Here is a 26,851-nt window from a genome sequence, read left to right on the forward strand (position 1 = left end):
TAATTAAACCAGAGAGAGTTGGGCTAAGAAAATTTCAAACAAATAATGACTTATCTGAAGTCTGGAGCAAATTTCCAGCTTTGCTGGGAATTTTAAAATTAATTTGGCTTAGGATGGGGACCTCAGATGAACCTGTTAAGAAGTAGTCACTGAAAGGATTCTGCACATCCCTTGCCCACTTAAACGAAGGTAAAGGTATTGCTGGCTCTTCTGTGCTACTAGAAAATCTCTCCTTTGAAGTGTATGAGCAAGAGAAGGAAGGTAAACATCTTGCAGCTCTGGATTTGAATTCAGCATTCTGTGTTCTCATTCCAAGCTCCACTAACTCCCTTAATGTCTCTCCAAGTCTCTGTTCCTCCATCTGTAAATGGTATTATTACTCACTGTGTTTCTCTGCTGTATACCAGCTCCCTTGATTCTGCAATCATAGTGTGGAAAAAGTGCTTTGGAAAACCTGTACAGTCCCTTGAGACTCCTGGTTCCCTGTGTGCCCTCCCACTTCCAGCGCTCCAACTGATGCAGCCACTAGGCTTTCCCTGATCACATTCCACCCCTCTGGCAGGCACTAATCCCCCAGAATAGGGACAATCACACTGCAGAGAAGTAAGTTCCTTAGGTGTGAAAGTTCCCATCCCGCCTGGTGCATTACCCACCATCCTGTGGAGGGGTGGTGGCAGTGCCTTGAGCCTCTCTGGCAGTTATCTTGCGTAGCTGCTTGCCACGTTCTTGTCTGTAACAGTTCTTAATCCCTCCCATTGATCAGGTCTGCTTTGTTTCTTTCAGAGTCCTTCACAAAGCTTGGGAATGGCAGGGACTTTTGAAGGTCGTAAAAAGCTATCTTGGTTGGCTGTTCTCTCTTCATTGCTTTTTGGCATGCTCTTGAGTACAGACTAAGCAGAGTGCACTTCCTTGTGGTCAGGTCCTGCTGTATTATATCGGAGCTGTTTAATTTTCCTTGTTAGCTTACTGTTCCAGTGATGGAGAGAAGCAAAGCTATCCGGTTTATGCTTATATATGAGCTCCTCTGATTTGCTTCTGTAATGCTAGATACAACCTGCGCTCTTCACTGTACTATAACAGTGGCTGAGCTCTTACTTTTGTTTGTCACTTAAGTGTTTTATTTCTTAAAAGTCTTTCAGAACTCAAATATGTTGTGTATGGCCCTGGGGAACAATTACAGTTTGAAGACGTATGTTTCAAAAATCAGATTACCGGTTCTGAATTCCTATGGTGCTTCTTTTTTTGTCAGTTGTTCTTGACTGGAGTCATGACATGCAGACCTCTCAAAATTCCTCCTTGTTGTGCCTAGGTGAGAGCTGGCATGGGGGTAGTTATCTTCTGTGCTGGATGATGATGCTACTTACCTTATGAGTGGAAATGCACTATAAAGAGACTGTGAGTGGGATGCCCGAAATCTTGTCCTCTCTTCTCTGTCAAGTGTGACTTTGGGTTACTACTTTCTGTGTTTATGATTTCACCTTCTGTTCAGGCTGTGTGTTTGGAGTGCAAACTATTTGGGGAAAATACTACATCTCCCATTGTGAACAGGCGCAGTGACCATTGCAACTGGGATCCTATTTTTGGTCAGGCTTATGAGTGCTCCTAAAATGCCCAACCGCTATTGATAAGAACAATCTGAAACTCCCACTGACTCTGAGACCAGGCATGCAGCCTCACACCCCCTGTAACCTCCTCAGCCGTGGAAATGCACTCACCATCCCTCTGGCTCCCTGTCCTCCAGGAAAATAGTTCACGCAAATGTCACTTACTGAACCACTGGGTGGCGGAAGTTCTTTGTACTTTCCACTTGATCATAAATGGTTGAGAGACGAATGTAAAAGAGCAGATATATTAGAAGAGGCCCGGTGTATTCTGTTAGAAAAAACTAGAAATGAAAAAGAAAATAGCTGTATCAGAGTAGGAAATTGTACCAATAAAGGCATGAGAAAAAAAAGTACCCCTATCCACAACACCTATTCATCCTTCAAATGTCATTTTGGCTTCATTCTGAGGACTTAAATGACACATAGGGTTTTCTTCTGCTCTCTCTTTAGCAAAGGAGTAAAATCCATGTAGGAAATGAGAGAGAGGATTCTGTGCAGAACATTAACCCAGTCAGGAAGGCTTCATGGAAGGTGGTCAAAATCACAGTCATCTCCTCTTTATACTTTTGGCTGTGCCATCAGATGCCTATTTGGAATCTAAATAACACTGAAAATTAAGGCCCAAAAGCTGAAGGCAGCTTGCTTTCTGCCAGTGTTTTCTGCAATTAAGTGATACATCAGTTAAAAGCCAACCAAGCATGACAGGCACAAACATAGCTTTGAATCCTCGTTGCTAGCAGAGTCATCTGGGACGGATCATTGCTTGAAATTTGGTGGTGGGTGGAAGAGCAGGACCTGCCTCCCTGGCGTGTGGCGCTTTGAGCCTTTGTTCAGTAACCAAGCGGGACTCCTCCCTCTGCAGGCATCAGCAGAAGTAGCCTGCAGTGGGTGGACTGGACAACTAAGTTACCCTGTAAAACAGAATGAAATAATTTCATCTCCCCACTGTCACCCCTGCTAGACACAGAGAGCCAAGAGGAGATATGGGGGCAGGGAGAGAAGGCAAAGTTATAGCACAGCCATGAGCCACACTCAGTTTTATGTTCTGGCTTTGGTTTGGTACAGCCTGTATTGCCTTTTGTCAGGGCACACTCTTAAGCTGCAAACAGCTGGAGGAAGTAAAATGTGGTTAGAGTGATGTGGGGTCTGGATTTGATCATCTGTCCCCACTGGAATGAATCTCAAAATAAAATGGAAATGGTGTAGTCCTACATGTTTATAAGGACCAGCAACTGGCAAATCATAACTCAAGTGCTTAGTATTGCTTAAGGGATAAAAATTCATAACTAATGGGCGATTTGGCTTTAAGGTGGCTATTTGCACTGCTATAGAATTGTAATGGATAAACACCTGTGGCTTAAGGAAGCAACACTGAATTTAGACTATTTTTCTCAAAAGTAGTATTTGGCAGGAACAACACCCAGTGAGCTGTTCTTCTAATCGCTCCTCAGAAGAGCTTTGAAATGGAAAGTTTTTCCTGCAGAAATATTCTGCAATTAGGTTTCCTTCATTTGGAACCCCCAGTACCATTTCTTTTCCTCTATTACAGGGGGAAACTTTTTGAAATTTCAGCCTTTCATAGCAGGACTGTCTCCAAAAGTAACAGACTTAAGTGTTCTCTACCAGGGAAATGTCAAATTTTCTTTTGTTCCACGTGACACCATCATTTCTGTGCTCCATTTAGACTCTGCATGATTCCAAGAGCGAGTGGGGATGTGTGTGTGTGTGTATGAAAACATTTAATCAAGGAGTGTCTAAGAGCGCACATTGTTGTGGGACACACCACAGCCAAGGGCTTATTAGAATTTTGTCCTAATAGCAGTTGTATGGGTCTATTCCTAACTGTGAGCCCACTGTGTTAGGCACTCTGCAAACACTGTAAGAGATGGCCTCCACTATTAAAACCTAACACACTACATAAATGGTAATATAGGAGACAGAGGTGCAGATAATATGGTCTGAGCAGGTCAGTGGAAGAGCTTGGAATGAGCTGCTTTCTTCAGTGTAGCTTTTCCTCTCAGCCACACTTTGCACCACAAAATACACCCGTAACTGCCAGCTTTTATCATGTTTGGCATGAGCATATTACAAAGCTGCCAAGAAAGGTTTGGCAGGACTTAGCACCGAGTTGTGGTTACTTGTCACTGCACCAAGCATTCCCCCCTCACCCCCTGGCTGATTTCAGATGCTGTAAGGAGAAGGAAAGCTTCAGAATTTAGTAAAAAACATCCAGTCTCTATTTAACAGCCAAAGCTACCAGACATGTTATACCTGAATCCCTGTGACTGGGTGAGAAGGTGGTTTTGATGTAGGAGGGGGGATGCAGAGCCTCCTGCCATCAGAGCAATTCAGCAAAGCAGCTGAGAGCACCAACAGCAGCTCTTGGGTTGGGGTTTGCGGAGATGAGCACCATCAGCACGCTCAGGGTGGTTTACAGGCCAGGGACAAGGTCCCATCTTATCTGTGTCAGTCACATCCAACACAAAGCGTTAATCTCCCATGTAGAGGCAGGCGGTCCAGGGTCAGCTGTGAGATTTGCAATCAAAGTAGGTATTGTCTGGCAGGCAGGACTGTATTTGCCTTTGTCATAACTGTGTCACACTGCTGGAACATAGTTAAGATCAGTAGCATTCTATTTTAGAGAATAAGGTTCAATTTGCTGTAGTGCTTTGGGGTTTTTTTTTTACATTTTGGGTGAGTTTCAGTCTGTTTTCCTCTGTTGCATCTCCCATGCTGCAACCTCTGGTCTCCTTCTCTGGCCTACTGATTTTAAATTTATCAGAAATGAAAACTGAGTTCCAGAAAGGCAGGCAGAGAAACTCCACTAAAAATCCCATGAGTTCATGCAGGTAGAAGGGAAAGTAGTCTTAAATTAACACAAAATTACAATTGATTCTAACCATTGGCAATCCAAGGCAAGCACCATTCTTTTACTATTGATTCTCAATGAATATATGCAATTAAGCCTACCTAGTACCTTCATGCTCATCCTATAGTTGACTAATTGCTGGGCTTGGGGAGTTATTAGATGTGTTAAGGATCAGTTCAACCTATCATTTTTACAGATCCTCAAAAAACCTACAAAGTTACTAAGATACTAGTTCCTGCTGACGTATCCTACAAAAATAATAATAAAATTTTAAACAAAATCCTAAAAATAGTAACATTGTATCCTGTAGTTTCTAGACAAAAGAAATACCATTTTGTAAAAAAACAAAAAAGTGATCATTTAAAACACAGAGTATTTTTCTTCTGCAGAAATATAAAAAAAAAATTCAATATTTAGAAGAAAATTCCTTTTTCTTTACCATTGTGTGGGCCTGCCTAGATCATTTTGATGTATTTGGTGCAGCCAAATATGGTGGTCCATAGTAAACACAAAGATCTTTTCCTGGAGGAGCATTACATCTCTATTACAACGCGCATAGCTCAACAGAATTTAACTGCTGAGCTCATCATTAACTCCCTGAAGAAGGAAAGCAGGACATTGTCCCTTTTTTCTACATCTATACATACTGTTTCATATCTTGCACAGTGTCTAGTTCTCTTACCTTCCTTCTCTCCTCTACAGTTTCTGGCATTATATACTCTATATACCTCTTACTCTCAGCAGCATAGAGAAAGTGCTGTTCTTAAATCAAACCTCTCCCAGGCATGAGCTCCATACAGGGTGCTAACCTCAAGCTTCTTTAACTATCTCAATTATCAGGTCCTTGGGGACCCGATTCAGTAATACCTAAACTGGAAACATCTACTACATAAACAAAAAAAATGGAGATCTGAAATATGTCAAAAGGGAGCTAATGTAGAAGTCTCCATCATTCAAGAAATGATGAGACAAATGGGAAAACAATACAGGACAGCTAATTTGCACACCAGCAAGTCATTTCATCTTGCATGAGCCAGATTGTACCTGGTTCTTTTATCTCTGTTCAGATGATCATGCCAGTAACACCTTGCTAAACTGAGTAACAACCAAGTCAGGAATTACAATCCCAGACCTTATGAGGCAGAGGGTATATTTAGGGAGATATGAATGCAGCAGAGGTGAAAGGAGCTCTTTAAAGTTATTTGAGGGAATATGAGGTGAATTTTCTGGCTGGTAGGGGCAGCTGGCATAGTGCCTGACACCATCCCAACAGGTCTACTACAGGGGATGGAAAGGATTTTGATGTGAGTTAGTAGTACCGTGTGTACTGGTTGGGAGAAGGCAGAAAAGGACAAAAGGAAGCTATAAACACGGGGGGTGGAGTGGAGGGAGTCTGAAAAAAGTCCATCAGAATCTTTATAAACGAACAGCCCACGGATTACCAATCTTCACATGAGGGCATCAGCTAATTCCTCTCTGTAATGTTTATGACATGCCCTTTCTGTAATACCACACAACACACCCTATCTTGTATCATGTTGCCTTTTGGCATAGTCTCACATTATCTCATTTATGACGAGCTGCAGAGCAGAGCTGAGGAAAGGCCATACAGCCTTTTCCATACTGATCCCTTCCTGCAGCTCTTTCCATGCCATGTAGGGGCAGTTTCCCAGTTCATCGGTGCTGGTCATGATGTCTTCTCTTCCTCTGCCAACGGTATGCCTGGGTTCCAACAGGGGAAGCGGAGGGTGTGGTATGAGGATAATACCTGCAGCCGGGACAATGACTTTGGGTCATTGCCCAAAGCTCTCAGCACAGCAAGAGATACAAAATAGCTCAAGTGTGGCCTGGGTAACTTTGATGCAAAAGCAGCTGCAGTATATAAATTATCTAATGGACAGAGCTTAGTTTCTCTGATAAATGTGAGACAAAGGCACTAGTTGCAGGTCTGAGCCAGGGTCAGACTGAGACAGTACGTACTGCATAAAGAGGAGGATCTACTGATATCAGGCAGGCCATTACTATGTGCGAGTGTACAGAGAGCAGCTGGGATTTCTGAGAAACAAGCAGCTGAAGCCCCCCAAGTCGCCAAATCACATTAAACTTAGCATCTAACTACCTCAGGCTCCTTTCACAATGCCAGCCCTAAGTACTCTTGAGCTAATGATCATTAAGACACATTATTAATTTCTGGACTAATTTCTACTTCATATGCTTTGCTACCTCATTAAAGGCCATATAGTCACCTGGGGATGATAATGGCATCATTTTAGCAGCATCTCTAAATTTTCACCTTTTTAAAATTTTTGTACTTTCATGTTTGCAAAAATCCGCAGCAGCAGTTTTGCATCAGGCAGTACAATTCTTAAAGGCTGCCTGAATATTCAATGACTTTTGTTTCAGTTCTCATGGAACTGGCTAATCCATTCTACAAAACTTAAACAGCGCATGCAGAGGCACCTGAAACTTCCTTTGTCTGGACAGATTTTGCAGTGACTGGGTGTCTAAGAGTATTTCAGGCTGCAGTTCAATATTTACTGCAAATATCAGAGATAGGGATAGATTTGTTGTAGCATTTTATAGGCAAATTACAGACTTAGGCCAGCTTCAGGAGCTGGGGAGTGAACAATGATGGATGCCGTTTCTCCCTGAGCCAGGCCCGTGCTCCCTCTGTGGGAAAAGGGAGGTGAAACCCCGGCTTCCTCCTGTCTCTTCAGACTGAGCTGTCTGAAACCACTGGTTTGGCATGAGACCACATCCGTACTCTGGTCAAGATTCCTCCCTGAGAGCACAAGCCTTTGCATGTTTCTTACTCAAAATGGAAAATTACTGCAAGCGAACAAATGCTCTTCTTACACACACACATATATGCATGTTATATATGTTTGTACCTATACATATTCAGCGAAGCACTGAAGTTCTGTTTGTAACCAAACACCAATGTGAGTTCAGATTTGCTGCCAAATCTTTACAGCACTTTGAAATCTGCCATATAATGTGTATCATTTAAAAATATATATCTATCGTCTGCTATGTAGATACCTAAATGAAATAGTGCTTTTTAACACCTGGCTATTACTAATAACCTCAAATAGCTCTTCCACAGTGCTTTTCATCTAGAAGCCTCAAAGCACTTCACAAAGAGGAAAATACTGTTATTTTCCTGCCGCAGATGTGGAAACTGAGATACAGAGAAATTCAGTGACTTGTCAAGTTCACCAGACAAGGTGGGCAAAGACTGACAAAAGGGCACCGGGGTCTCCCAAACACTGGTTCACTCTCTGGTTCACTCTCCTCTTTGTGCTCTCCTTACCCCTTGGTATGGGGTTGGGTAAAAATTCCCCATACAAAATAATTTTGCCAGGCTTATGCACTCTAGAGGGACTAAAACTTCTCAAATTTGTGTATATTGACAAATTGTCAACCTCCCTAGTTACTCTGAATACAAATAAGAAAGGGTCTGCACTTATCAGCACCATACATTAAGTAGCTCTTTGTTCCTTAAGTAGCAGGAAGGGTTTAAGCATGAAGTTGTGTACAACTGAAAGAAATAGCTTGTTTGTTTATGCTTACTGAATTCCCTCTACCTTCTTTTTGTGCTCGAAGTGGTAAAAACTCAAGGGTATTACTATAAACACTTATGCACAGGTTCTTCAGCTTGTACTGTGCTCAACAGCAACCAAAACGTTCACCCCTCAGAATTAATTTTCCTAGTCGCTCCCTAACTCCTTTTGGCACCTGAAAAATTGACACACTGGCATGGTTCATCATGAGCTTGTGGTATTTGTTGCTGAGACCAAGAGAAATTATTGCAACACTGTTTGCCTTATTAGAAGCAGCATCTGAGGAATCCCAGTCAGCTTGCTGGGCAGTTTCAGAGGTCTCCTCTTCCCTTATCAGTTGACTTCATGCTGCCACTGGGCAGTAATAAAGAGCCAAAAGTGTATGTGGCCCAACAAAAGGCACAAACAATACAAAACCATGGCAAGAAATCAGGCAAATGCAAGCTGTTCTCTCCTGATAACCCTGGAGGTTGAAATCTATTAGACTTAATTAAATGAAAAATAAGACCAATCTTGTGTGTGTAGTTTGCCTTTGTGAAAGGTTACAACATTTTGGAAGTTCGTAGCATTTGACTGGGATCAGCTCAAGACCTGGCCAGCTGTACCAAGGTAGAGCAGCACTTACTGCGTGTTCAAGCAGAAACCTCTGCCAAGTATGAACTGCTAACTGTAAAATGGAGGTGCTTTGCATTACAAATAATTGTAGTTGGAAAAGGGGCTGTAGAGGAAATAGTGACTTCTTTTTTTCCGGAGAACTTCTTCTATGATCAAATTATCTACTGATCTAAGAGGTCTAGCAATGAAAAAACATTTGGGGATTTCTCTCTCTTTGGTACTTTGTTGTGGTCGTTCTTAAGCCACCCACAGATTTACACAGGATCACACATTCTGTTTATTTGGCACTGCTGCTAAGTTTTCCAGGTACCTACAATTCCCTGAAAGTGTTATTCAATTTGTAGGGTCCTGTCCCACAGCTAACTGTGTTTGAATCGGCCCCAAAATATGCAAGTTCTGATATGCATCCGCTGAGAAATATATTCCATTACATTCTCCACTGATACATCCTACAGATCCTCAGCTCGTTCTCTTACCTTGATCTCAAATTCCTTCTTAAGCAATGATCATGTGAGTTTTCTTACATTTATCTTCTTTACACTGGCCCACTAGTTTGCTGGGACTCCCAGCCCTCCCACTCCTTCAAATTCTTCAGATCCTGTCTTTTTTCTTCTATTATAATTGTCTGTACTTCTACATCCTGTTGAGATGTTATAAATCTTTATTGAAGTCTTTTCTTCTGTTCCCAAATTAGGGAAAACATCTTAAGTTGTTCCCCATGGGAAGCCCAAAGCTGACCTCAGTATAGAGAAGGTGGAGAAAATGAGTCTTTTTTAAAACCATCAATACTCATAAATTTCTTCATATCACACTCATCCCACAGACTTCATGGGATTGTTCCATGTTTACAGGACCAACTGAGTGAGCTCTGCCAGCCACAGTCAGAGCAAACTGCTTCTCCCCTATTCACCACCCACCCACACCCACAGGATAGAAAAACAGCATGCGTGCACTGTGTGCAAGTAAAAGGAGAGAACCCCACTGACAGAAACACTGCCTTCCCCCCAAGAGAACAGGCGCGCCTCATTATTCAGTACAGCACACACTTCCCCACTGTGTACACCTGCTATACATAACCACAACGCTTCAAACATAGATCTCTTGGCTTCTTGTTCATTTTCCACAATGTCTAACTTCGTGATAATTTTGCTTGCCAGCCAGAAGGAAGCAGACCAATTAGTGAAAGCGTAGATTTTCAGATTTCAAAGATGTTCTCAGGTTTAAATAAGTATTAGTCTCTACATTTCTAAATTGAGCAGAATCTTTTTTTAATTGGAAAATTTGAAACTATTCCAGAGAAATTATGTATAATATAATCTTAAACCTATTAAATACAGTTCCATTTTTCAGCCAGCTCTGTTTTATACCAGCAGAAGTCTATTGAAGTGGTAACTCAGATCAGAGAGAATCAACATTTTTCTCTGTGTGATTATTTGTTTGTATCACAGAGCTGTGTGGAATCAGAGTCATATAGGGAGGGTATGCGGGGGCGGGGGGGCTGTACAAACACAAAGCAAAAAAATGCACAACCTAAGGAACTATAATCTAAGCAAATGGAGCAGTTCTGCTGCCAGCCTCAGCATTTTAAGGCTCTCAGAAGTCAAAGTATTTAAGCAATCCCTAATTTTAAATCACAGTTACAAAAAATATTTACTGAAGTACTGTGTTTCAGGGTTAATCTTAAGAAATGCACAGACTTGGAGGTAAAATGTATTTTTCACAGTTCTATGCTGTTTTCCCAGGATTATGTTGATCCTTCTGGTAGCCTGCCTGGGTAGCAACTAGAAAACAGAAGCTGATAAATCAGAAATTGCAATCGCTGCTCAAATGAGGAAAGCTTTAACAGAAGTCTGAATCTATGCAGGAAGAATGCTTTTTTTTTTTTTCCTTTTGACTACAGCACCAGTATGCTTTCTTAGTGGTAAAATGCCAGCCATGTTTCAAAAAGTCACATGCCACATTGCAATATATAAAAAGAGGTCTCTGTCAAATGTGCTTAGGCCCAAAACTGGACAGAGATTAAAAATAAAACCCATCACTCCAGTGGTGGGAATTTCAAACACCCCTGGGGGTACAATCTTTGCAGGAGGCACATAGAAAAGATCTGTAAACTCAGCTCCCATTAGTATCTCTGCAGCATCAGTCAGCAAACCTCAACTATCCCCTCCAGGTAGGGTAAAGGAATTGGTAAATCTTGTGCACAAGTAAATTATGTGTTTCAGATAATAATATTTGTTTTATAAAAAAGAAGGCAGAGTAGAGAGAGAGTTCTAACAAAATCCATGATACTAAGAAACATGTTTTGTTTTCTCCCTGAATTGCTTTCCGGAGATGAGCCTTGAGGGCCTCCATTCTTCTAAAAGAGCCATCTGAGGTTGGATTTCTACCCGCATTATCCCAGGAAAGGGTCTCATTTTCAAAAGAGATTGACAAGTAATTGCTCTAGTGGAGGAGAACAGAAATCCCTCACCCCAGTTTGTCCTCCCTCCTCCCTCAGAGCAACCCAGCCTCTAGAACTTGTTGAAATCTGGTCAACCAATCTCAGTGTAACCTGAGCCCAGGGGATGTCTGGCCTTTCACAGCACAAAACACCAAAAATACTTCGGTCACTGCGCAACCATGTTTTAAGAAGGCTGAGGATGAGAAGGAAACATCTTTCCTACAAAGTGGCAGCCTCTGACAGAGAGACTGAGTAGACAACAGATGACAAACTCAAGCCACCAAGGTGGAGTTTGACAAGGACTGTAAATCAGAGTTTGTGCATGCTCCAAAAGGGACGCTGAGCTTTCTTGATACAGAAATATGCTCCTAGACTTAGGGACCCAAACTGTTTGTTTGGGAACAGACAACAGCATCATCTTTTATTTTACAGCATGCCTGGAGAGGGTACTGCCTCCAGGAGGTGGAGGTGCGTACCACTTTCTCCTTTTAAAAAACACAAGTTCATTGTCTTGGTGTAAATCCCCAGCATTGGGGATCTTAGTGTTCTTGATCCTCAAGTGGGCATCTCGAGTGCGATCTCCAATGAGGTGACAAAGCCCCAGAAGACCCATTTCTGTGCTTGGTTTTCCCCATGCCCAATGCATCGACCTCTGGAACACCAACATATCTCCTTGTGCTTCTGTGACTATTTTTGGAGTCCAGACCTGAATGTTGCTGTTTGTACCTCAGCTATCATTTTGCTGATGAGATAACATTTTTATTCTGTGCTTTGTTTATTTAAATGTCAACCCTTTAAATCAGACGCATCCCTCACTGTGTATATAAATCTGATGTAGCATCAAGGGGGATGGGAGAATGGGAGCTCTAAGCACAGTAAAAATGGCAGTAAAACTACATATCCTGTGTACAAATACATTCTTAATTGCTATTGTTAGAATACAGTCTTCTCTGAACCTTTTCTCTATTGCTATAGACTAGCTATAATATAAAAATCTCTTGACTGTTTAAATGATGTGGCTAGGAAGAAGATTTCTCCCACTGAGAACGGATACAATTTAGAATATGGAACAGAATGGGATAAGATGAATATTTAGAAACTCATGGAGTCAACTTTCTGCACACACAGATTAAATCATAAAAAAATGCCACTGCCTGCAGTATCAACGCCTAGTCATAACTGCACTATTTATAATGGGATATTAAGCTTTAGTTATGTTACTGTCTTAGGCTACATAAACCACCAGGAAAGGAGAGAATAAATAAAGTTCTTGCAGATTACTTAGTTGTAGCAAACAGGAGGCTGCACTACTCACAATTTTGCTTTGCAAGGCAATTCCACGGTTGAGAGGTGGTGGGATGGGTTGAGGGGGGAAACAGGACCCCAACTAGCATTAATCAGTATGGCCCCAGTAAGCCATTAATCACTATGGGAATCAGTGGGGTAAAGCCTCAGCCTTGGTAAACTTGCAGACCTCTGCTGAAATGGGTAGGTCACATAGTGTAAACTGCTCTAACTCCACTGAAGTAAACTGCTTGTCACCACCTGGGCATTTGGGTCTTGTTGTTAGAACTGGGAAGGATAGATATAGGTCATGTTCTTGTTCATAGGGGCTAAAACCTCACACAGTTTGTGGTGCAAAGGGCTATCTGCTTCCTTGGAGAGAGAGAAATGCACATGAGCTTGAGCAGGTGAGATGGATATTTGACCTTACAGTGCTGATCCAGAAGCTGACTCTTCCCAAAGTCAAGGGCAGTTCTGGCAGTAACATCCACCTTGAGTGTACTGTTTAACGGATAAGGAGCTGTAAAATAGCATGTCCATTCTAAGTGTCTTGCAGTAAATGCTTCCTAGCCCATAGTGACCTACTGGAGAGAGGAACCAGTACTGTCATCTGCAAGCTGCTTAAAGACCTGACACTCACAGGATCCATCCATATAGGCACAGCCAAGGAAGGACAGTGGCTTGTCAGTGGGCCTTGTGGTCACCCCACATGAGCAGGGTGGGATCTGTGGGCTGCCTGAGGTAAGAATCTAATAATTTGGCCAACAGACTTGATGCCAATTAGTGAAAACTCACTTGCTTCATTAAAGAAATTGCAAGCAATTGGCAGTTTGTTTTCCATTGCTATGAACAGTCTCATCATGGCTTTTATGGCTTTCAGAAACTGGAGTTCTATCTTACTCATGTTTCTCACTGCAGAAATTGGGAATCTCACAACCCAAAATACAGATGTGAGTTGTGTGTTACTCCAGCTAACACAGTACATGCAAACTACAGCAAAAGCTAGGTCAGTCTAGTAGTGAGACTACTTTCAGCTCTGCATCTATGCCTGCTGCAGGACGTTGGAAAGGTCTCTTCCTCTCCCATTCCTTCACTGTCCTTTCAAACCCTTCTGCTGTCTTCTGTCTTTGGGCTATGAAAGAATTGAATCTTTCACTTCCTCCTTGCACGGAAGAGCCCGTAAGGTTAGAGTTCCCCACAATCCCATTTGGGTGGAACATGTTGCCTCTCTCTCACCACCCTGACCTTCTAATAGCTGCTTAAAGGAATGTAACTGAAGTCAAACTGAGACCAGAAGTAAAAACAGACCGTGGTTCTACCCACAGCATAATACAGGTATTGATGTTCATGATGAATGCTTTTGTTTTACAAAGAGATTCAAAAGTTTTGTGACTCCTGAGCCTGGCTGGGCATCTTCTGCCTGGAATCCTTGGCCTCACCACTCTCTCAGAACTGTTCGCTGGGTGAACAAAGAGTAAGACATTCCCATCCAATAATTTTCCTGTGTTAGTAACAGGATTACCAGAAATCCATTTTTTCTTTTTAATATCCTTCCACTTTCAAAGCTGAAGAGCGTTTCAGCAAATGAATGTATTTGGCTACAGGTCCTGCACAGGCATACAAACCCTAGATAAGATACCACTGTTTTTAAAAATGGATTTTTTTTTTCTCAGGCAATATTGTTATGTCCACCTTCTAATCTTTAATTGGATGTCAGAGTTAGCATGTTGATAACTTGGCTCACTATGCATTTAATTCTGTTTTGACTGCTGATAAAGTAATTACACCATTTGACCAAGGGAAGGACAGGCTGAGGAAGTTGGAGTAATTTGATGCTAAAACACATTGTACATTAAAGATGTATCATGTTGATTGTTACAAGGACATACTTACTGTGGTCCAACTGACCTGCTGACCCAGGTCTGTAAAATACAGTGTAATAATGGAAGAAACGGCAAGGCTTTGAATGTTAATGGAATCCTTCAAATAGGGCCCATCTGTAATGACAAAAAGGGAAAAGGAGATGGCACAAACAACAGGCATCCTCTCAGACGCTCAGCATAATGTGTAGGCTGCCATGCCTGGGTCAAGGTGTAGGCCCAACTTGTATTCAGATTTATTTTGGTGACTTGGTACTTATTCTCCAGGTTAGCAACTTGGAGCATTTCTATGAGTTATTCTCCTCTCATTTTAACAAAAGCATTAGGCTGACATGACACTGGGCGGCAATGCATAGCAATTGTTACGATGCGCTCTCTGTTAATCTAAACTATTAGAGAGATGCCGTGCAACCACACCTACAATTTCATAGAGCACTTCTTGTTCTGTCTTGCAATACTAATGGGAAAGTCAATGTTATACAGTGTATCCCTCACTGATCTCTTTTGCTGAAGTGTTTGCATTCTCAGGCTATTTTACAATAGGTGACACCATCATGATGAACCAACCTCTCGGGCAAAGGCCCACAGACCAAGATTTCTTTGTAAGTTGTCTGACCTAGACAGACCAGGTGTGTCTAAGCATTACATTACTTTTCACAGTATTCTGAGGCATCTGCTTCCAGTCCTGATGCACCGAGTGTACAGGCAGAGACATAAAATGGCAATATCTGGTTCTCTTTTTTTTAATAGAGGCAGTGAGTTGGATATTAGGAAACCCCAACAGCCACTGGCATGGGGTGTTGCCATGGCTGCAACGCTTCTTTTCTCTTTTCCACTTTGGGTATTGTGTCTCCTTTTCAATATACTTCTGTTGACTGTTTAAGTCAGTGAGGGTGCTAAATTCCACCAGGTGCTGAGCCCTCATTTTCTAAGGCTCTGCAATGCTACATGTCCACAGACCAACTGCCACACAGCCCGTGGCAGCTTCATCACCCACTGCCATGTCCATCAAGAACTGGTGTACTGGCACAAAAATAGAGGCTGCCTCCTTCAGCCAGTTGCATCTTCTGATGAGGCTGTGAACAAGTATTAAAACAGATAATGCAAGGAGTGAGGGAAGTGAGTGAATGGTTTTAAAACTTGTCTTCATTATTTGATCATATGCTGTATTCTGAAACATTTTTACTCAGTGGTTATGAAAACCATTAGATTCCTTTATTAATAAGAATGCTAATAAGTTAATCATTGTTATCAATTAATGAAAGAGTGCTAACAGTTCACCCGATAACACGTATAGAGAGAGCAATACTGTTAGAAGGAGAACTTGCCAGAGGATTAGTAATATGTTAGGTGGTTGTGTTCAACCATATGAATACTTACTGCGTTCTAGTTGCAGGCCAACACGGGAAGGGTACCACTGGGGACCTGTTCAAATCACAAAGCATGGCTGTTAATTTCATGGTGGAGGATCTAAATTTCTCTTTCTGTTAGTATTCTTTTTAGCTGATAGCTACAAATGTGAGATTAAAAAAAATCCTCTCTTTTGGTCTCAGCTACACAAGGAGAATACAAGAGAGCTAGGAGGAGTACACAATACACAGATTAGAGCAGAAATCCCTTCTCCCCACTTGAGTGTTGGAAGTGCCAATCTCAATGCTGAATGCTCCATCAGCACATGAAAAATGGGCATGTGTGCACACCACTGAGAAGTAGAAAGAGGGCCCTGTTTATTACTATATGCTGCAACTCCATACTAAATGTGTCAGTCTTGCCCCTCTCTCCAAAATGATGCTTGTTCTACAGTCTGGTCCAAAGGGGTTGGTTTTTCCTATTTAGGAATATAAAACCTTACTAGGGACGTGCAGCTAGCTCTCGTTCTTAATCATGGATTAATCAGGCAAATACAGACACAAAAAGCAGAGGCACCGGGGTAGCTAATACTGGGTTACATGACTTCCATGATACCCATCAACTTAAGGATGTTCCCCATAAGCAGATTTTTAAATGCTCTGGTTTAAAGGTTGCTCCTAAACGCACAATAGCAGTTGGCAGTTGTTATTAGGTGCCCTTTGATGATTTTGGACGGGGACCCGACTGTTTGTTCAAACAGGTACAGGTGTCCAGCTGCAGTTCTTTCTCTCGGTGTCAGGGCAAGTGGGTAAGTGCCACAGAAAGACTGCAGAAGGGATTGTGGCTCTTCAAATTGTTAACTTGTCCAGCTTTTTGTAGTGTCTGTATGCAGAGGCTGTGCCCCTACAGCTGTGCTGGCTGAACGGACAATATAAGCGCTCCTTGTTTGCAACATGTAACTTAGCTTAACCCACACACACACACTTCTGTTTGCTGTTGAAGGTTTTTAGGGCTGACCTGGAGCAGCCTGGGGAGACCTTACACAGCCCATGGTGTTGACTGAAATTTGGGGGCAGCAAAGTCTGACAGAGGAAAGCAAGGCAACAGCTGCACTATCACCACCCCCGGCCATTTCTACCACATTTGTCTTTATTTCCTTTGACACACCTTAGGACAGTTCATAGCCTGAAAGAGATTTGCTTTGTCTTTTCTATTCAAAGTCTGGGAGAAAATGGTCAAATATAGCCATGGTTTTCTTTAGACCTATCTTACAATTGTTAGTATTCCTGTATTTAAGATATCAGTATTCCTGTACCTTAAACAAATGGAAAAAAATTCATCACAATGACTGTGATCAAACATGGAAGCATTTTCCCCGAGAAACTGTGGGATCTACTTCCCTGAAGATAGCCAGGCCTCAGCTGGGGAAGACCCTGAGCAATCTTATCGGACTTGAAGGTTGGCCCTGCTCTGAGCAGGGGCCTGGACCAGATAAGCTCCAGAGGTTGCTTCTACCTTAACTGTATTTCAGGATGATCAAGAGAGCTTGTTCACCCCACTGGCTGCCAGCTGGAGGGGAAGAGAAGCTGTACACAGTGTGCTCTGCACCCACTGTGCAGTGGCACCCAGCACACTCTCACTTCAAAAGCACTTGGTCTGAGTTTTGTAGGCAAGAACAGGCATTAGATGAACCCATGAACTAGGGTTAATAGCAGGAGGTGAGACATCCATCAAGTAAGTCGCAAACATTTTTTTCAAGGTACCACAACAATCCATGGCTATTAAAGATAACAAAAGGGAGATAGAGAAAGAGCAGCTGTCTGACTTGTCAAGGAAGATATGATTTGCTCCAGGACAGCAGATATCAATAGTTATTTGGGAGCCTGAAATGCAATGTACTGGTGTTAAATTGGAATCTTCCCCCCAGCCCCCCTGCCTCATATTACAGTATGTTTCAATAAAAGCCAATTTACCTGATCCTGTGACAGTGTGCTTTTAGGTATGGCTCATAATCTTCACAAGGGCAAACAGAGGTTGTGCGTTTAAGCACGTCATCCCACATTTCCAGTCCTTTAGCCTCAGTACACCATTATGTTCAAACATACTCAAAGATTTAGACAGATGGCAGTGTGCCTTTGCTGCTGCTTGTCTGCAGTGACCTTGTTATCACACCACTGTGTCTCTCCGGTTTCCAGACCATCATTGGGGTGCTGTGTGTATTTGGCTGGAGGGACCTGGAATTAGCTGTTGGGATGTTGCTTCCCAGCTCTTACTATTGGTGGGGGGCCACTAGCTAATGTCAAGTGGAAAGGCTATGCAAATGGAGTGGGGGACAAAGTCCAAACACGTGTCCATTTGTAAGTATGTTGGGTTTAGTCTGAATATGAAAGTTTCCCAGTTTCAATGTTTACTGGCAGCAGGCTTTAGCAAGGCTGTTCACAAGTCTTAGATGCCTGGGGTCCTGCAAAAAACCAGCATTGCTTTCTGGAGAGAAGTGTGACCCCACTTTATTCCTTGGGAGGTCTCAGAGGTCTGGCTGGTCTGCTCTCCCAGCCTGATGAGGCTCATTTCAGAGAGAGGAAACCCCACACATTCCTAGGCATCAGAGATTTGCCTGCTCACCATTTGGTAGCAGTCAGCCAAGGGGACCCTGGCCCCACCTGTCACCATTTACCTGCCTTCTTCCTGTGACTGTTTTCCACAGGGATCCTCCAGAGTTCTCACTAGGACAGCTCTGGATCTCTGTTTGGCAATGGGGGAAGCCATTCCAATCCAGCCTGGCTCTGGCAAACACACATTCATGTCATTCCTATGGGAGAAGAGCTCTTCTTTCTTTTAATAGTAAAAAGAAGCCAAACACAGTGACTAGTTATCACCCATATTAACTCTTGCTACTGCCTGTCAGTGTAGGGGGTTGATGGCTCTCTTGGATACCTCGAGCCAGTACTATCTGGCAGATAAGCTTCACCTGCCATCAGCAGGAGTTCAGAAGTGCATGTGGAGAGTGCATGCTCCCAGACAGAGGAAACAAGCACTCACTAAAGACAGAGACACAGCTGCAGCTCTGTGCAGCACTCAAAGGCCTCTCTGCACTCCCACACCTGGCAAAGCTCCCCTTGCTTCCAATCTAAAGCTGGAGGGTTTCTTTTTTCCTGGGTTGTTTTTTTTTAGTAGCATTTACTTCCCAGTTTATTCTTATTAACACTTTCCATTGGTGCCTCCTGCAGAGATTAATGGCAATCTAAGAACATGGGTGACTGAAGTTTATCTTGTAACTCCTGTTGCATCTAAGATCAGGCATGTATTATTCTTTACTTTCTGAAATTGTGATGGTGCATCAGGGCTCAGCCACATCGTACTTGGTAGGCCACAGTCCCTGTATATTCCTTGTGATGAGCAGAGCTGTTCAGCTCCCTTATGTGGGGTTATGGTTTTGGCTATGCATTTCACACTTGAAACAAAGTTGTAAAAATAGCGTTTCAGCCCATTTACATCCCAGACTGCTTTTGACTTGAAAAAGCAGATGTAGGCTGACCAGAAAATAAGAATGGCCATCATGGTTCAAACCACAGGTCTGTTTAGCCAATCTTATATCCTCTGATATTTAGCCAATACTGTGGTTCCTCTATCACATTTCTTAGATTTCTAGCATTTGTGTAGAACAGCTTTGGTTCCTTTCTTTGCAGTGTGTTTGAACAGCTATTGAAATGTCTTCATGGTTTTCCATCTCCTATTTGATTATTTCTACCCTCCTGACTTAGCCGTCTCTTGAAGGACATTTGTCTCAGACTTTAATATGGTCACCCCCCAACTGCATGCACATAGGCACCTGAAAGCTTTGCCTATTCCTCAGCTGAAAGGTTGTTCACAAAGTCCTTGATTTTAAGTGTTATCAATATCAGTCTTCTTCACTGAGCAACCTAAGCTACTGAAAGATGTCCCTGCCCATGGCAGGGGGTCTGGGACTAGATAATATTTTAACATCCCTTCCAACCCAAACTGTTTTACAATTCTATGATTCATTCTGTTATGATTCAAACAATGTTTCTTGCATGTGTACAGGCTTCCTTTAGTCTGGAAGTGTAAATGGTTCATGATAAGTCTTAAGCCTTTTACCTTATTCCATCTTGGAATTCTCCTTATTCCATCTTCTCTGTAGGATTTTTTCCAACTTTTTGGAAAAAATCCATATATTTATTTAAAAACAGTTAAAATATTTTAATGCTATTACCTTTAAAGCATCATAATTTTTCAACACAGGATGGTATTTTCTTGGAAAGTGACTCAATGTTTACTTTTAATAATCTGATTTAAAAAATGGACATGGAGAAAAATATTTAATTTTGGATGGGTTATTTGTTGTACGTGCCAGTATTTAAAACAAAAATTAAAACATAAGCAAACTGACAGGATATATAAAAACTGACAGCCACCTTTAATTTGACTATACCCAACTATGAAACCACCTATTAATACTGGATATAAAAAGGAGATGTAGTGCTATTAAACAACCATGCAAATGCTTGCTAAAATGACAGCCTCAGTGCCATGCCCAGCTGCCAATGCCACTATGCAAAGATGCACAGAAAACCAAGGTCTACCAGTCCCACAACTCACACAGGTTGTTTTTTCACTGCATTTGTACTAGAATTTCAGTAACTGAATCTGCTGACAGTCACAGGAAGTGAGGACTGTTTTAAAAGCCCATATGCAGTTTTAAAAGCATCCGAAGGTACGCTGTATCCACGATTCAAATTGACCATAATGTGTGCTCCACCACTTAAATATCAGAAGAGGTTTTGAAAATTTAACAACTTAAGAAATCTTAAGTACTAGGTACTTTCCAGTAGTTATGAAATTGAAGGGGTCAGTCTAATTTTCACTAAGTTTCAAAAAGAACCTTCCATACAAATTCTTTAGCGCGCTGCCTGTTCTGTAGTAAATTACTCAATCAAATGCCTATTTGTCACAAAGTATTTATGAAGTTATGTGAACCTGTATGAGAGCAAAGGTATAACATGATGAAGACCCCTCTTGCTGGGAAATTTGTTGTGTTCCTGAGAATGCAGCCCTGCACAAGTTATTCTGCTGGGGAGCAAGGAGTCTACGAAATGCAAAACAGAGCTGACGGACACAGTTTGGATATAATTAGCAGATTGACTTTCCATGATCAGCTAATTTTGTTATCAGTTAAATTGTTTGCTTCTCATTGTATTTTACCACCCATGCATCTCTAATAACAAATAGCCTTAATAATTACAAGCAATACCTGCTGTGATATGAATAGGATGATATGAACAACAAAATTACTGTCATCAATCAGCAGCAGCATGTTGTTTAAATTTGCAGAAATACAGGAAATTCTGGGGACCACTGCAGCACCAATATCCCTTATATGATCACAAAATGTTACACATTGGCTGAGAAGTGTAACAGCACTTGCTCATGTGAACTGAGCAGGGCCGACATGCATTCCACCACCTTAACCAGATACTAATTCTGATATCTATGTAGCAATAAGAAGAGATTGCTAGAAAAGATTCACATATTAGTATGTGTGGGGATGGTGGTTTTGTGCATAATATATAGAGACAGACAGACAGACATACCAACACACAGATTATCTGAAAACTTGCTGAAGTCTTTCAACTAAATGCTGAACAAATACAGTTGATCCATGTCCGCAACTGTGCTGGTTTTGACTGGGGTAGAGTTAATTTTCTTCATAGTAGCTAGTATGGGGCTATGTTTGGGATTTGTGCTGAAAATAGTGTTGATAATACAGGGATGTTTTTGTTACTGCTGAGCAGTGCTTACACAGTGGCAAGGGCTCTTCTGCTCCTCACCCCACCCCACCAGCGAGTAGGCTGGGGGTGCACAAGAAGCTGGGAGGAGACACAGCTGGGACAGCTGACCCCAACTGACCACAGGGATATTCCACACCATATGACATCACGCTCAGCATATAAAGCTGGGGGAAGAAGAAAGAAGGAAGCAGGGACATTCAGAGTGATGGCGTTTTGTCTTCCCAAGTAACCATTACACATGATGGAACCCTGCTTTCCTGGAGATGGCTGAACACCTGCCTGCCAATGGGAAGCAGTGAATTCCTTGTTTTGCTTTGCTTGCGCACACTGCTTTTGCTTTCCCTATTAAACTGTCTTTATCTCAACCCACGAGTTTTCTCACTTTTCCGATTCTCTCCCCCATCCCACCAGGGGGGCGGTGAGTGAGCAGCTGTGTGGTGCTTAGTTGCTGGCCAGGGTTAAACCACAACAGCAACCTTAAACAGTAATGGTCATAAGTGTTGTTTCTCTTGGTTGCAGCAGGTGCATTTGAGCTTTCTCAGGAACACTTCTGAGAAAACAGGGGTAGAGATATCACCATGCTGACAGTTGCAGCCTTTGCTGGACTGAAGTTTGTATACCCTTGCTTCACTGAGCTGACAGCAGGAAAGCAGAATGCTGAAATGACTTGAAGCTGTTTCTTTCTGCTTTTGTTTGGAAGAAAAGGCTGTGGGATTTATTGTGCTAACATTGCACTTGAGTGATTCCTGAGCATGAAGGCAGTAAGCAAAGTACATCTGAGAAACCACAGTAAAACTAAGCTGGGCCACAAGACCAAGAACGTATCTGAAGCTATTATTTTCTATGCTTGCCTTCACTATAACAAATGACAGCCACTGAGTACTGCAATCAGAATGACCAGCCCACTTGAGGAATTGCAGCTCTCGGCAGCAAGCCTGGGGCAAGCAAGGCCCCAGTGCCTCTTCACATGGCCCCACTTGAAAGACCCTCTTTGGCTGCAGACCAAAAGGTGTTTTGCTGCTTTGACCCGCCAAATGCCAGCACAATCATCTGGGTCTTTTTTTTCAGGGCTAGTGCGGAAAGACCAGCTCTAGCCAGGCCCCCGCCAGGTATTGTCCAGCTGTACTGCCCTGGCACCATACTGAGCTCCTGAGCCCAGCTGGGCTCGCAGGGGCCAGGCTACCAACTGTACGCTGCTTCCACCTCTCGATAAGTCTTTAGGGCACGGGGCTGGCCTTGGGAAGGCACTTGCTGGATCCAGGATCATTCAGCTAGGCTATGATTTTCTTGTAGAAGGACCTTTGATATGGTGTATCAGAATATTTAAAGACCGGGAGCAAGGGCTTGAACTAGATCCATGTTTTTATGGGAAGTCAGTGGAAAGAGCAGATCCAGTGTGTCCTGTTCAGTAAAATCTCAGCAGGGTACTGAAATGGATGTTGTTTTTAATGGCTCCATACCCAGGAATAAATCCCTTTTCTTTGTCAGCTTTCTTCTCTATTTTCTCTGTTTTGTTTAATTTGTAACCTTTCCAGGGAAGATGTCTAGCCACATGTTTTACAAAGGCACCTTTGACCTCTAGTTGCTATGGGGACACAAATAACCACTTTCTTAACAACATGTAGAATTTGAAAAAGGAGCTTTTTGATCACAAGCATCCATTGCTGTCTTCTGGTCTTTGTAATACATGAATGCATCTAGCTACGACCACACTGTTTGCACAGGGAGAGCAAGCAGTGCGCTGGCTGAATTGATGTCTCCAGACATTGGCTAAGACCAACAGAGCTAAGAATGGGTCTGGCCAAAGGGCAGAACAACACGCACTTCTCACAGACCACTAAGCAAGTAAGTCCCAGCCTGATGAAGCGTCTGGCTACATGCTTCCTTTTTAGCTGTCCATTTGATTGTCCACATTGGCCTTAAGTGCTTAAAAATCTGTGAGCATCCATTTTCCTACATAACGTCATGTAACTGTCACCCTTGCAATTCCACTGAAGCCCCACAGAACCTAATCCAGAAGGTTTTCCAGAGCATACCTAACGTCTCCATAGCAAATAGTATTCTATTGCATACAATGCCTGCAGCCATTCCCCTTTAAAAGTGTCAGAATTTTGCTTTTCTTGCCCAGGATCTGGCAAACAGGATAGTCCTGTCCCTACATTGGTTTCTGGGAGCAGTTAATCTGCTGTGACTGTGCCCAGATGTGGAATTCCAGCCCATGGGACTCTGCACTGCACCTTGGGTCACAAATTCACTTGATTGCATTTTCATTGAAAAAACTTATATAAATGCCTGAACTTGTAGAGGAACAGAACACTTGCCTCCCCCCCACATTTTTTTCCCTGAAAAAACAAGTCTCAGAATTTAGCTATATCCTGATCGGGCAATAATGGACAAATTTCTTAAGAGTCAGCTAGTTTTTTTTAATGAAGATCGATTGTTATTAGTGGTAAACAGAATATTATTTGTCAATTAGAGGTCAATTTATGTCACTAGCAGATTAAGCTTTCAATTTTCCCTCTGAAACAGCTTGACACTGAAAGCAACTGTGGAAATTTAGACAAGCAAAAAGCATCAGAAACTAAAAGCAAGCAAGTATGCAACATTTAGATGGGTATTTTGATAATTTTGCTACATTGTTTCTCCTTTCCACTTCCAAAAAAAGAGAAAAGGAAAAAGAAAAACCAGCCCTGTGCATTTCAATTTTCCATGTAGCCTGTTGCAGACAGTATAATTAATTTTGATCTTTCTGTGTGGATTTGCATTTAAATTAATGTGCGTGGGCAAGGGAAGGGAAAGGGAATGAGGCTCACCTTTTATTTCATTAATAACAACTGTAGAGCAGAATACAGAGAAACAAGAAAATAGATACTCTGACAAGCCTGGAGCTTGAAGCAACGTTCCCACAGAGGACTGCCCTTAATCAGTGCAAGGAGGTGAGGAGGTGCTGAATGTGACACACACGCCCGGACCAGTGTGTCTGCAGGGCTGGCTCCCCTCGCGTGGGCTTCGTGCTACCTTTACTGCCTGTGTGACACACAGCCACTGCACAGAGGCGTGCACTGTCGCCGCAGGGTGGTGGTGGGCAGGTTGGTCAGTGAAGCTGGACTCAGCGTAATGGGTTTGGGGAGTCTTTTGACCAGGGACCCCCAGGGAGGACTGTGTCCTGTGATCCACGCACTAAAATAGCACTGAGTTTGCTTCATGTTTGCAGACAGTTGTGTTCTGGCTCTGAAATGCCAACCCAAATTAAAAGAGAGATGAGTAATTTATGCCGATTAAGGATCTGTATTCTGGCAGTTATCTTTGTCTTTGATTCTCCTGTCTCTACAAGTTCTGAAAGGGTAACAAAGGTAATTGTTGAGGTATCGGGGGGATGTGAGAACTCGAGCAGGATTCTCTTCCTAAATATAAACTCTATCAGTGAAGCCTTCTTACAAAGGGCAACCCAAACATCAGAAAGTGCACATTAAGGAACATACATTTGCCAAACTAAGTATGTGTTTCAGGGACTAAAAATATCCTTCCTTCTCTATCTGCCTGTCCATATTCTAACATGGGATTTTTAAAAATGCAGCTTAATGTTTGGTGGCTTATGAAATCAGTTGCTGTTTAACTGAATCCTTAACTACTCAAATACCTTTGTTGGTGTGGCAGTAGCCAACCCAGCCGAAGGTTTCATAGGCAGCAAAGCAGAGCATTTAAACACAGATATCTGACCATCCTCGGGGTCTCAGAAAACAAGAGCATATAAAGGCTTGTTTTAAAATGTTGTTTCTTTTAAAACCTTTGTTCATGTTCAGCCTGTGCCAGGTTCTGAGACAACAAACAGTGCTGTGCCTTGCAGTGAATATATGATACACTGTGTTTCAGAACACTGATAATACAGGTCATTGCCTCCTCACTTCAGAAAGCTCGTTTGGATGCTGCCGCAATCATCACGACTGCTAATTACATTTAGGTAGCAGCTCTCCACAGAGCTGCATGAGGGGCAGAGAGGAGAGAACGGGTGAGGTCGCTGTTTTACCCTGCGCTGCTTGTGTGCTGTCTGAATGCGGCATTGTGCCGGCACACATTACAGAATCATAGAATCATTTAGGTTGGAAAAAACCTTTTAGATCATATCACAGCAGGCTTGGGGCCCTGCTGATTCACGTTCCAGCATCAGAAAGTACCCAGTGGCCCAACAATCACAGCTGATACAGCAAAGATGGCTCACAAGCTCATTTGTGCCTCCACCTGAGATGTACTGGGCAGAGGAAAGTCCTGCCCCAGGCTCTAGCGATGCTTCTTTAAAAGCATTCCTTAGCCAATTAGCTAATAAAAAATGCTAATGAAGTATAATTTTCTTTCTGTATTTGACTGTCCAGGAGATAGTGCTCTCTCCAGCCTCTAATCTGATCAGGATGCATTTCCTCGCTATCCCCTAATAGCAATGTGGTTTTTGTATCTAATGGCCACACCAATGCCATCAACAATTAACTGAACACATTTGAACTGACATGATTTCTTCCTTAGTGCAAATTAACTTCTCATAAATTCTTTGGTAAATTCACCACACTGAAAATTAATCCCCACTAATAAGAAGGCTATATTGTAGTTTCTCCACAAGAAATGAGGAATTGGCAGCACAGATCTGCCCTGCTTTGTCAGTAGATCAGACACTAGCATGTGAGCCAGAGGCTCAGTCATGTTCCTGTGTCCTTCTTGGGAGTTTATTTGGGCTGGTTTAATTCCCCCCTCCCACCGCTTTAATTAGGTTGAGCAGAGGCTTCAGTGCCTCAGAAGCACTGCCATGCATCCTGGGAAACTGTTCTTCCCATCTCAGCTCTACAACAGAGGACAAATAATTTTCTCTCTGCATACTGCAGTTTCCCTTCTCTGAAACGAGTAACTTTCCAGCGAATAGAGATGTGAGGATAAACAGCAAACATGGTTGATTCCAGGTCACCTTCTGTGCACACTGTAAGTGATGCTCTAGCCTATACAGAGAGCACAGGACCCACCATCCCAAGGTCTCCCAGCAGGACATGAGCCCAGGCAGGCTCTCTGCACATCAATCACAAGGCAGCCATGTAGAAAGAAGCGTAACATGCTTAAAACTGATCAGCAAACTGCTTTTCCACAGTTATATAGACACGGCCCATGAGGGACTTGATTATGGTGATATTGCTTGGTGAGTATGTTCATTATCATAGTTGAGGGATGACGTTTCATCCCAGTACAGCAAACACTTAATGGCCTTTGAACACCTCTACTGATTTTCCTCTGTAAATGCTACAGCCACAGCTCATCTAGACTGTTTGTGAACTCTGAACTTGCACTCTAGTGGCAGAATATAGAAAAAAATATTGCCTTCCCATTAGTATGTATTTAAACCTGAGCAACATACGTTGTTCAAAGCAAATAAATCACTGGCATAACCTTCTGTTTGTTCTA

At 42.5% G+C, this 26,851-nt stretch overlaps 1 protein-coding gene across 1 annotated transcript in view; it reads right to left on the bottom strand.

The window, feature by feature from the left end:
* Positions 1 to 26,851, bottom strand: part of TECRL (trans-2,3-enoyl-CoA reductase like) — a 72,193-nt gene that overhangs the window by 12,210 nt on the left and 33,132 nt on the right. The window contains exons 3-5 of the mRNA XM_075709620.1: positions 15,636 to 15,680; positions 14,269 to 14,372; positions 1,770 to 1,885 (exon numbers count right to left, since the gene is read on the bottom strand). Coding sequence (XP_075565735.1) covers positions 1,770 to 1,885; positions 14,269 to 14,372; positions 15,636 to 15,680 — 265 coding nt within the window. The remainder of the gene's footprint in view (positions 1 to 1,769; positions 1,886 to 14,268; positions 14,373 to 15,635; positions 15,681 to 26,851) is intronic.

Source organism: Pelecanus crispus, chromosome 4 (assembly GCF_030463565.1).
Source record: "Pelecanus crispus isolate bPelCri1 chromosome 4, bPelCri1.pri, whole genome shotgun sequence".
NCBI lineage: Eukaryota > Metazoa > Chordata > Aves > Pelecaniformes > Pelecanidae > Pelecanus > Pelecanus crispus.